The sequence below is a fragment of the Tachysurus vachellii genome, chromosome 16 (genome assembly GCF_030014155.1).
Source record: "Tachysurus vachellii isolate PV-2020 chromosome 16, HZAU_Pvac_v1, whole genome shotgun sequence".
Taxonomy (NCBI): domain Eukaryota; kingdom Metazoa; phylum Chordata; class Actinopteri; order Siluriformes; family Bagridae; genus Tachysurus; species Tachysurus vachellii.
In genome coordinates, this window is record NC_083475.1 from 10,220,683 (window position 1) to 10,233,182 (window position 12,500).

General features: G+C 40.1%; 1 protein-coding gene across 16 annotated transcripts in view; it reads left to right on the forward strand.

Moving 5' to 3' along the window:
• Positions 1–12,500, forward strand: part of celf2 (cugbp, Elav-like family member 2) — a 142,916-nt gene that overhangs the window by 48,054 nt on the left and 82,362 nt on the right. For 4 of the 16 annotated variants that reach the window (XM_060889991.1, XM_060889993.1, XM_060890000.1 and 1 more), the window contains exon 1: positions 1,742–2,084. The exons of 1 other annotated variant lie outside the window; for it this stretch is intronic. In XM_060889991.1, coding sequence (XP_060745974.1) covers positions 1,966–2,084 — 119 coding nt within the window. In that variant the 5' untranslated portion in view covers positions 1,742–1,965. Of the gene's footprint in view, positions 1–1,741; positions 2,085–12,500 lie in introns of those variants that run through there. 11 more of the 16 variants (XM_060889992.1, XM_060889994.1, XM_060890001.1 and 8 more) reach the window with 6 other exon arrangements.

Sequence of the window (12,500 nt, forward strand, 5' to 3'; positions counted from 1 at the left end):
GATTACGGTATACGGGCTGTTTGGTTTTTTTTATTCATAATCAATAAAGCAGGTTCGGAGCAGAACAGAGCGGTCTGCTACAGCAGGGTTTGTTTTTTTTTAGCTCATGACCGGAAAAAACATACCCTGTAAAAATCAGCTTGTTGGTATCATGATGCACTTCGATTTTATAGTGCATGACTATATACGCGCTCTCAAATTCCACCTCTTGCTGTGCTACACACATCGACCGTAGTATAGTCTGTAACAACTGTTGTACTGGATGGATAAATTAGCTCGCATGAACGAATTAGGAACATGCAGGAATGTTTTTTTTTTTTTTTTAATTCAGCATAAATCACATACAAAATTCTTGCAAGCAAACACAAAAAAAATGAAGACGCTGTACAGACTTAACAAAATTCATTCTCAACAGATTTGAATTTTTCTTTTAGAATTCAATTTTAATTCTACGTGTTTTATTTTGAGTTGAAACCCGGACTTGCTGCTACGCTCTGGCAGCATAATTCTGAGAGAAACAGAACGCTGAGTTGAGTTGGCTGAGAGTAAGGGGATTATTAATTACACAAAATAACATGCCAAGAAAGAGAGAGACACAGAGATTTAAACGTAATTACAGAGTGACAGAGCCATAATGCTTTACCTTAATTCAGACAGAATGTGTATATATATATATATATACAGTATATGCAGTATATGCATACTGATGGTGTAACTGTTTACGTTAAAAGGTAGTTGTAGTCTAATTATATACTAAAATCCTAATCTGCGCATTAAGATTACACCATATGGATGATTCCAAGTAAAAGATATACATTAAGGTACAAAACGTAACGGTTCCACCCCAGGAACAAGGACGTGTGTAGATCAGTATGTAATTGTATACGACTTAAATTTGACATGTATCACAACTTGAGTAAAATATTCAGATTCATTAGATTCATATGAACAAACAGAGCAGTGTGATGGTAGTGAAAGATAACAACACGACAATCATACAGCACTTGTACTGTGTTACTTGTACTTTGTTATCTGATCTGATGTGGCACCGGTTAAGGAGAGTTTCTTACTTTAAAACAGTTGTAGTAAGAGGCATTTAAAAGAGCACAGACACCAAAAGAACTTACAATTACAACAGAAACTACAACAGTGATATCAGATTTTGTATTGGATTATTACAATGTACAATCTTTACATTTTAGCACATTGAAGTGAACAATATTTAAGGGTTCTAATGTCAGAAAGTGCAATTTTTGGATTTTTTTAAACACCTACAGAATTTTTGAAATAAAAAAAAGGACATTAATTAAATTGACTAATGTAAACTGCTAATGAAAATAAATGTGTTTTGAAGTTTCAAGATGTTAAAGTATAGATATAAAGATTATTATTGTCATATTACATGTACTTGTTAAGTGTAAGTGTTAGAATGATTGTATAATTATATAAACAAAATATATAATTAAACATTTACATAAAAATATACATTAAAATAACTTGTAACATGCCGCCATAATTAACTTTAGGATGTTAACGTGTCATATATTATAGTGTGAGGTTGCTTAGTGTTCTAAGTTGGCAATACAGTGTTACCACTGGCCAACAACAACAACATGAGCTGTCAGAAGGGGTTACTACAGCCGAGTGAATCAGACAGAGGGAGGTAGGAGGAGAGAGATTGGCAGAGAGAGGGAGAGAGAGAGTGAAAGAGCGAAAGAGAGAGGGAGGGGAGGAGGAGAGCTTAGGGTTGAGGGCTGGGTGAGTGTGTGGGAGTGCTGCACCAGAGCGCAAGAGAACGAGAGGACGTTGGCGGGATTCGAAAGAGAAAGGCAAAGAGAAAGACTGGAACAAGTGTGCACACGGACATTGTCGAAAGCACGAGGATCGTGGGTGTGTGTGTGTGTGAGTGTGTGTGAGTGTGCGCAGTGCACGTGTGTGTGTGTTTGCACGTGTTGAGTTACAGTGATGTTGGAGCACTCGTCTGAACGAGGCTTTGTGCCTAGTGTGTGTGTAGATGGCATGCGCTTCTCCTCCACCACCAACAACCCCGTCACCATGAGGACCAGTGAGGAGCTGCTGCTGAGGTAACACATACAGACAGACACACGGCTGGGTTTCATACTTGCTGTAGGGTGTGTGTGTGTATGTGTTTTGTCGTTGCCGCACTCCCTTGTTTTCCACAATATAACATTTTCAGCTTGTATCTTTCTTTCTCACAATATAGAGTCAGACCTGCATAAAGTGGAGTGATTTTCAGGTGGATTGTGTGTGTGTGTGTGTGTGTGTGTGTGTGTGTGTGTGTGTGTGTGTGTACACGTGCACCAAGGAGTAAGAATGCACTTACAAGAGACAGCCGAAACCGGGTTTGAACGCAACTGAGATGCTGGCCCTGGACTCTTTTTTTTTGTCTTTTAATTCGGATTCATCAGTGTTACATGTTCATTATGTATTATTCATGGTTCTGTATTTCAACAACACGCTGTTTGCATGCATAGTCAAACCAACATTTTCCTGACATTAGTATTTGCATGTAGGACGGTTTACAAAAAGAGAAGAGGGAAAAGCAGTGAGGGCGTGAGCGAGGGAGGGGGCTGAGCTTCACCCTGCTGCCAGAACCATGTTCTGCTTTTGTTTGCATGTCTCTCAGACAGTGGGATTTGTGGGAGAAGCAGGGAGGGAGAGAGAGAGAGAGAGAGAGAGAGAGAGGAGGGGAGAGAGGGAGGGACGAATAAGCTTCTGAGAGCATTGTCGACAATGGGACAGTCCAACAATGCGGCTGTCAACCACTTCACAGCTTGTTTTTCCCTTTTTACCCTTCCTTCTCTCCCTCTTTTTTCTCTTACTGTCATTTATTTTTTTAAGATGTGAGAACTGAGCAATAATTATGTTGTGTTGAATGGGATGGTGTAAAATAAGGAAGTGTATGTGGAGTACAATGGTGTCGGGGGTGTTTAGAATGGGTTAGCGGGGTATAACGGGGTTATTAGAATGTGGCGTGTAAAATAGAACATTGCAGTAGATTTAACAAGGCAGGAGAATGTTGTTGGGTGTTTAAATGTAGTTTATTGCAGTGTATTAAAAAAGAACGCTTAGTTTATTTGTGTGTGATTGGTTATAGGAGTGAAATGTTTATTAGAATGTATTTACTGTAGATAGTGTAATGGTGTATAGGAGTGTTAGAATGTAGTTTATTGGAGTGTAATGGGGTACAAGGGGATTATAGTATAGCTTGTGGGCACTTAATGGGATATTTAGGATATAGGAAAGTTTGTGGGAGTGTAATGGGGTATAGTGGTGTTAGAATGTTGTTCATTAGAGTTTAATGGGGTATAGTGGTGTTAGAATGTTGTTCATTAGAGTTTAATGGGGTATAGTGGTGTTAGAATGTTGTTCATTAGAGTTTAATGGGGTATAGTGGTGTTAGAATGTTGTTCATTAGAGTTTAATGGGGTATAGTGGTGTTAGAATGTTGTTCATTAGAGTTTAATGGGGTATAGTGGTGTTAGAATGTTGTTCATTAGAGTGTAATGGGGTATAGTGGTGTTAGAATGTTGTTCATTAGAGTTTAATGGGGTATAGTGGTGTTAGAATGTTGTTCATTAGAGTGTAATGGGGTATAGTGGTGTTAGAATGTTGTTCATTAGAGTGTAATGGGGTATAGTGGTGTTAGAATGTTGTTCATTAGAGTTTAATGGGGTATAGTGGTGTTAGAATGTTGTTCATTAGAGTTTAATGGGGTATAGTGGTGTTAGAATGTTGTTCATTAGAGTTTAATGGGGTATAGTGGTGTTAGAATGTTGTTCATTAGAGTTTAATGGGGTATAGTGGTGTTAGAATGTTGTTCATTAGAGTGTAATGGGGTATAGTGGTGTTCGAATGTTGTTCATTAGAGTGTAATGGGGTATAGTGGTGTTAGAATGTTGTTCATTAGAGTTTAATGGGGTATAGTGGTGTTAGAATGTTGTTCATTAGAGTTTAATGGGGTATAGTGGTGTTAGAATGTTGTTCATTAGAGTTTAATGGGGTATAGTGGTGTTAGAATGTTGTTCATTAGAGTTTAATGGGGTATAGTGGTGTTAGAATGTTGTTCATTAGAGTTTAATGGGGTATAGTGGTGTTAGAATGTTGTTCATTAGAGTTTAATGGGGTATAGTGGTGTTCGAATGTTGTTCATTAGAGTGTAATGGGGTATAGTGGTGTTAGAATGTTGTTCATTAGAGTTTAATGGGGTATAGTGGTGTTAGAATGTTGTTCATTAGAGTTTAATGGGGTATAGTGGTGTTAGAATGTTGTTCATTAGAGTTTAATGGGGTATAGTGGTGTTAGAATGTTGTTCATTAGAGTTTAATGGGGTATAGTGGTGTTCGAATGTTGTTCATTAGAGTGTAATGGGGTATAGTGGTGTTCGAATGTTGTTCATTAGAGTGTAATGGGGTATAGTGGTGTTAGAATGTTGTTCATTAGAGTTTAATGGGGTATAGTGGTGTTAGAATGTTGTTCATTAGAGTGTAATGGGGTATAGTGGTGTTAGAATGTTGTTCATTAGAGTGTAATGGGGTATAGTGGTGTTAGAATGTTGTTCATTAGAGTGTAATGGGGTATAGTGGTGTTAGAATGTTGTTCATTAGAGTTTAATGGGGTATAGTGGTGTAATAGGATATACAGTGATAGAATAGAATTTATTGGTGTGTAAAGGGGGGTATACGAGCGTTCTGATGTATTTTTAGTGTAATGGGGTATAGGGAAGTTAGAATGTAGTTTACTTGAGTGTAATGGGGTATAGTGGTGTAATGGGATAAACACCTTGATAGAATGTAGTTTATTGACATGTATGGGGGAATAGGAGTGTTGGGGCATGCCCAGTGGTGGCTCAAGTGGTTACGGCTCTGGGTCGTTAGTCGAGAATCAGGATTCAAGCCCCAGCACTGCCAGGCTGCCGCTGTTGGGTCCTTGAGCAAGGGCTTTAACCCTCTCTGCTCCAGGAGCACTGTATTTTGGATGACCCTGTGCCCCGAGCCCAACCTCCAAAGTTGGGATATGTGAAGGAAGAATTTCACTGCGCTGTAATGTATATGTGACAACAATAATGTGTTTTCTGGAATCGATTGGGGTGTAGGAGTGTTTGACTGTAGTATTGATATCTATGGGGTATAGGTATACAAAATGTGTATGAATGTAGATGTGTAGGATGTTAGAGTATAGTTTATTGGCATGTAATGGGTTATTTAGAATATTAGGTAGTTTGTTGGAGTGCAATGGGGTATAGTGGTGTTAGAATGTAGTTTATTGGAGTGTAATGGAGCTTAGCGGTGTTAGATTGGAGTTTATTGGAGTTTAATGGAGTATGGGGTGTTAGAGTGGTGCATTGGGCTGGAATAGTACAGTTGTGTTGGCTAGAAGGAAGGCATGTTGGTTTAAAGTGTGGATTTATGGGTTTCAGCTCATTGAGTGTGCTCTTACTAAATGGCTTTTAAATATGCCCCACAGGACCATGAATCTCCCCAATGACTATAGCCAACGCCCCCTGACAACATCACACACACACACACACACACACAACATTTATAAATCAACTGCATCTAGGAAAGACAGTCCCAAACAGTGCCAGCCATGCCTACCGCACTGTATAGGTGTGTTTAAGGGTTTGTGTGAAAGACCCTTTCCTGTCCATGTGCTAGCTATCATCTTACGATCGAGTGTTTGTAAGAGATCTTTTAAAGCTCACATCTGGCACACCTGATTTACGACTCAGTGTGTAAACCTAATATACAATTAAGAACTGCAGAGAAAGTGGCTTTTATATTCACCTCAAAACTCTCTGACACAATATACTATTCCATACCAATAAGCCTATTGATTTCTGCCCGTAGCCTTATCATTATTATGAAGTGATTTGTTGTAGATGCCTACAGGCTCAGTGATTATAAATATAATTATAATTGATTGTAGGATGGGTAACTAACAGTGCAGAGATAACATGTCATATATTGGCCTGCTTGTTATAATCCTGTGTGTGTGTGTGTGTATGTGTGTGAATAGCACTGTGCAATACACAAGTTGGAAGTAATGACAGATGTCATTTCTAATCCTTTCAGTAATTTGTACCTTACGGGCATGAAAAACTACATTTCCATCCTTAAGCCACACTTATGAGCCCTGTAAAACCTCTGTAATAGATGTTGGGATTTGTAGTCTGTATTTAGTGGCTTGTAAACCCTTCCATTGTGGTGAAGGAAAGATCTAGTGGTTATGTTTAAACAAGTGTGTATTATGCTAACATGCTGTCATGTGTATATGTGGACAAGAATAGGAAACCAAATATGTGGCCACAGCAGGCATAGAGATATATAGTGAATATGTGGTTTTGAGCACATTTTGGTTTGTGTGTGTGTGTGTGTTTCTAGCAGAATGACTGCAGTAGAACTGAAGGCTCAGTGAAGCTTCACAAGTTTCGAAAATGAAAATAAATGAGAATCTGTGACCGCTGCTCCCTAGGTTTTTCCACTAATGAGGAGAACACAAGAGAGAAAAGACAGAGATAGTTGGGTTAGCTGATGAGATACAGAGAGACAGGCAAGGTTTATGGAGAGAGGAGGAAAGCAAACAGGGAAAGAACATGAACGAAAAGAAAGGAAAGAAAGCCACTCATCTTGCTAACGAATGTAAAACATCTAGAGACACAGCCTCTGTCGGTTTTACCTAAGGCTGATCCACTTAAACCAGTTACGGTCGACTGCACAGGGCCAGAAGTCACTCCAGTTGAAATCTCTCTGGGTGTTTGAGGGGCTTCTGTTAGCTGATTTGAGACTGAACCACATTTTCTTCATTCATGGTTAACCCTTTCAAAACTACAAAAAGTCCTTACATTTATCCATTTGTACATATTTATGTCTTGCAGCGATTATGCTGGAATTTTCTTTTCACAATGTAACATATGAAACATATATATACTCTTACAAACATGCCACAAAGATGAATTTGTACTATATTGTGATTTTATTTAGTTTTATTTATATCGTCGAATTTTATTCTGAATGTGTGTATATATGTAACACAAAAACTTTATTGCAATCCTTTTTTGTACATAAAAAAAAAAAAATACATAAAAGACATATCATAGTGTTCTCCTGGGATTGATAATATACGTATTATTACCCGACTATGATAAATAAATAGTGAGATTATATCATATTTATTGCTTATTAAGAATTCTTTGTAAAGCGCACTGCCATGTGTGCACATTTAATCTTCTTTTGCTTATTTATAAAGGACAGAGCAGAAAAAGAGACAGGAAGCTGGACAACCCATCAGTTTTCTATATGTTTACACAGCAGTTTGTTGACATAAGAAAATGGAGTTTGCTAGTGGCATAGCTGATATCTTTCTTATGGCCGAAATGATTAAGAAGCAGTATTGCTCTAAAATGACAGTCATCGTGATATGAATTGTGTGTGTGGTGATTTGGACGAGTAATGGGCTTTACTCGGTACCATTGGTGGTTAAGATTAGCTGGAGTCCAGCTGTGTTGTGCTGCACTATATACAGTTGGGATGATATCAGTGACTATGTAACTATTATATGTAAAGTGGCATCACAGTGTTTGGGTGGATCCACCTACACATAAAAGAGCCTGCTTTCTATATTTTACATGGAATTACAGTGATGCCGTGAACACTGTTATAACGAGTAATACGTTTAAATAACTGCAGTAAACAAAATGGTGCCGAATCGAACCTTAAATACGTTACATTTTTCCATTAAAAAAAATGTAAAATCATTACATTAATAGATTAAAGCACATTAAAGTTTACATCCATGAGGAGAATAATGATGATTTGTAACCAGTCTTGAAGAAAATGATAATGGATTAAAAAGGAGTTGAGTTCATTTAAAGTGACTAGAAAGTCAGGTCATCTGATGAAACTGTACAACTGAAAATAAGGGAAGGAAACAAAAGGAAAGGGGGGGGGGGAGAAGGAAGGAAGGAAAGGAAAGGAAAGGAAAGGAAATGAAAGAAAGAAAGAAAGAAAGAAAGAAAGAAAGAAAGAAAGAAAGAAAGAAAGAAAGAAAGAAAGAAGAAAAGGGAAGGAAGGAAGGGAAGGAACAAAGAGAAGGAAGGAAGGGAAGGAAGGAAGGAAGGCAGGAAGGAAGGAAGGAAGGAAGGAAGGAAGGAAGGAAGGAAGGAAGGAAGGAACCAAATGAACAAACAGAATCATGTGTTTTTGTGACTTATGTGTCCTGGCTGGTGACAGCCTATACAAGATGAGGTATGGTTATATATTATACAGACTAGTGATCCTGAGACTGAGCAATCGTTCATAATCAGAATCCTTTATTGGATCATGACGTGTGTGCATGTGTGTGTGTGCGTGTGTGTGTGTGTGTGTGTGTGTGTGTGTGTGTGTGTGTGTGTGTGTGTGTGTGTGTGTGTGTGTGTTCAGATATTAATCTCATCACACAGGTTTGTTATATATATATATATATGTGTGTGTTGTGTGTTGTGTATGTGTGTGTGCATGTGCAAGTGTGAGAGAGATATATTAAACTCCTTCTAGATCATTTTTAGAAGCCCAAATGAGTCTGCGGGCTGCTTTGCATAATCCATGAGTTTATCAAATATTCATGAGCGTACACACACACACACACACACACACACTGTGTCTGTTCACTCACGCACACACTGACACATGCATAGATCCATTCTATAAACATGTACATGTATAATCTCTCCCATCCACATCCTTCCAGCAAAGTTGATATCTAAATGCTGAATGAGTGAATAATGGGTTGACACCTTAACGTTTAACACCTTAACGTTTATTGCATTAAGTCCCACCCCTTTAAACTCTAGAGCAAATTCTAGGCCCAAGTCTATCAAGTATCACCACCTATATCTGTCCCCTTATATCTTTGAAGCAGCCATGTACAGTCCTTAATCTAGCCCTGTCCCTCTAGTACAACAGAGCGATCAATACAGCTAGACAGTTAATATTAGGAGTCCATCTAGCCTCTCCTCTTCATATCTCTCCAGTTATTTCCTTTACTATACAGTTGTATACTGTTCACAAATAGAAAGGTAGCTGTGTATGAAACACATATGTATTACTGCTGTAACAAAAATATGTATGGATGAAGCTACATATCCTGATCGCTGACACACATGCAAACACACACACACACACTTCCATCTCCTGACTGCTTGCTTAGATGCTACACTTTCTTGCTGCTTTTCAGTCTTCGATCTTAACTTCTTGGTGTGCTATTTTTGTCCATGTGCTTTGCAGCCTGTAGGGCCTGCTCTCTCTCTCTCTCTCTCTGTCTCTCTCTCTCGCTCTCTCTCTCTCTCTCTCTCTGTCTATCTCTCCCTCTCACTCACGCTCCTTTCCTCACTCTCTATCTCATTCCCTCACTTTCTCTCTGTCTTCCACTCACAGGCTCCTCCTACATGGTCAATCAATTTGTGTTGCAGGCCAGCTGGGACCAGGCCCAGGGGAGATGATGTGTGTGTGTGTGTGTTTGTGAGAGGGGGGCGGGGGGCAGGGGGGGGGGGGGGGGGTTAGAAAGATGGTTAGAGCGATAGGGTGGGGCTTTGCCCATAGCAGTTCCACAAAGAACCAGCATCTCTTGAAAATGAGAGGGAGGGTAGCGTTAGCAATGCCAAGAGAGTGACCTTTGAACCGTGCAAGAGGAGAGACAAAGAGGAAGAGAGAAAGAAACGAGGGACAGAATGGGAGCGTGACCCATGGGGGGCTGAATTCCATTGTCTTGTGTGAATAAAGGGATTACAGCAGCGACAGCTTTCAGCTTCAGCCTCCATAGAAGAGGAAGAGAGTGCAACGGAGGAAGATGGAAAGACGGGTGTATCGAGGTTAACGTAGGGATGTGTATATTGGGCAACATAATGGGATTAATGAAAATTAGGGATAATGGTGGAGAACTGAGATACTGAGAAATCTGAATGGTTAGATCATTAAGGTCATACTGTACGTGTATACTGGTGAAAGAAACATCTCTGAGTGCCTATAAAATGAAGATTATTTCAAATAAAGCATCATTCTACAAGCTTTGAGTATTAACAGTTGTAGGAAGGATTCATGTCCCAGGTATAAATCTGCATTAGAGTCACCAACTGCAGAGGAATGAGAGCATTTAACGATTTATGCTGACTATAAAAAATGTCATTAAAAGAAATGCTACTCAGAAGAGGAGTTTTTACTCCTGTCATGTTGACCGTGAGGAACGACGGGAGCAGACAGCAAAATGAAAGATGCAATTAAATTATCCAGTGTCTGTGAAAAAATATGCTTAGTATTCAATGAAAGGATATTGTCTATTGTGAATACAGTTCAACACACAATCAAACATTCATTTAACGTGTTTAAACCGGGCGTAGTGACTATGCTAAGCTTTTTAGTATAGCTAAGCTATACTAAGCTTTTTTGTATCTGACAAACAGGATATAATGTCAGGAGGAAGCAAATGGTAAAAACCAAGTAGCACAGGATTTATTTGCAGCTGCCCCAAGCCAAGCCTGTTGGTGTTGCGGTGTAAAGATGCTATTAATTGAAACCTTGTAGCTGCACTGTATTAAAAAAAAAGTAATGTTGATCCATCTGACAGTAGGAAATTGTTATCAGGCAATATAGCAATATACCTGAAACCACTGTGCTTATCATACCATTTCACCTATTACGCCAATATACACTGAAGGTCCTGGCTCCTTGTAGAGGAAGCTGATTTGTGATAAGACGCACACACACTCACACAAAGACATATTCCATGAAGCTGCTGCACTCAGGTTAAATAATAAATGGCAGCAAAGGAAAGTGCCCCATATTCTTCTATCCTGCTCATTTCTCCCAGGCTTCTTCCTCAAGCCCTGTTTCTTTCCTTTAAGAGCCGAGAATCCATCAGAAAAGCTCTGAATTCATCAAATTGCCTTTTTTTTTGCTCCATTATCCTGCTGTGAAAATACAGCACTTGCGTGAAATATTACCAATCCGTGTTCGAGTTAAATTAAGCATTTGTGGAGCGTCCTGGCAATAGCATGCTAGATTAAGCTCGCAATTCAGGAGTTTCAAAGACCAAATACGTACACACACATTAATAAAATTACCCACAGCTCCCATGTTTCTTCTGCACAGAGCTCGTTAAGGCAGGTCTGGATATTGATGCGTTAATGCTGCTAATAGAGGCAGTTTGTACTCAGGGAAGAGAGGCTTGCTGCAGAAATATTGCTATAATTTATATTTTCTGCTGACATACACAGAATTTTTCAGTAATATTGGAAATTCATGGTGGTAGCCTTCCCTAAAGACACAAGCAGATACATTTTATATATGTCTTTCGCACATGATTGCAGTGCTGTTAAGTGCTGGTGTATTGTAGCTTAGAGACAAAGATACAATAACTACACCACCAGCTAAGCCTGGGGAAAACAAATCATTTAACCTGAGGACTGAAAACAAAGTTACCTGCTCTCATTTTTATCTGTTCACGTGATGCATTATGAAACAGTAATGAGCGGTTTCGCCAAGACGCAGAGGCCACACCTCCTTCTATTGGACTGATTTGCAAAGAAGTCATGCCCCTTCATTGAGACTGATAGTAGGTCATGCCTCCTTGATTGGAACCAGCATGCATAGATGCCACAACTCCTTCACCGGAACTGACATGCATAGAGGCCGCAACTCCTTCACCAGGACTGACATGCATAGATGCCACAACTCCTTCACTGGAACTGACATGCATAGAGGCCACAACTCCTTCACCAGGACTGACATGCATAGAGGCCGCAACTCCTTCACCAGGACTGACATGCATAGAGGCCACAACTCCTTCACCAGGACTGACATGCATAGAGGCTGCAACTCCTTCACCAGGACTGACATGCATAGAGGCCACAACTCCTTCACTGGAACTGACATGCATAGAGGCCACAACTCCTTCACCAGGACTGACATGCATAGAGGCCACGCCTCCTTCACCAGGACTGACATGCATAGAGGCCACGCCATCTTCACCAGGACTGACATGCATAGAGGCCACGCCATCTTCACCATTACCGACATGCATAGAGGCCACGCCTCCTTCACCAGGACTGACATGCATAGAGGCCACGCCTCCTTCACCAGGACAGACATGCATAGAGGCCACGCCTCCTTCACCGGGGCTGACTAGCATGGAGGCCACGCCTCCTTCACCAGGACTGACATGCATAGAGGCCATGCCTCCTTCACCGGGGCTGACTAGCATGGAGGCCACGCCTCCTTCACCAGGACTGACATGCATAGAGGCCACGCCTCCTTCACTGGGGCTGTCTAGCATGGAGGCCATGCATTTGAAAGATTAACGAGACTCCAGCTGTAATAACTATTTTTCTTCATAAGATGCCATTTTAACTGTGTTAGAATGGCTGTTGGAATAACTGCATTTATACCGAAGGCATGTTATGAGTTTTCTCAGTTGTACAGCGTGTGTATTAGTGAAATGGCCCCAGT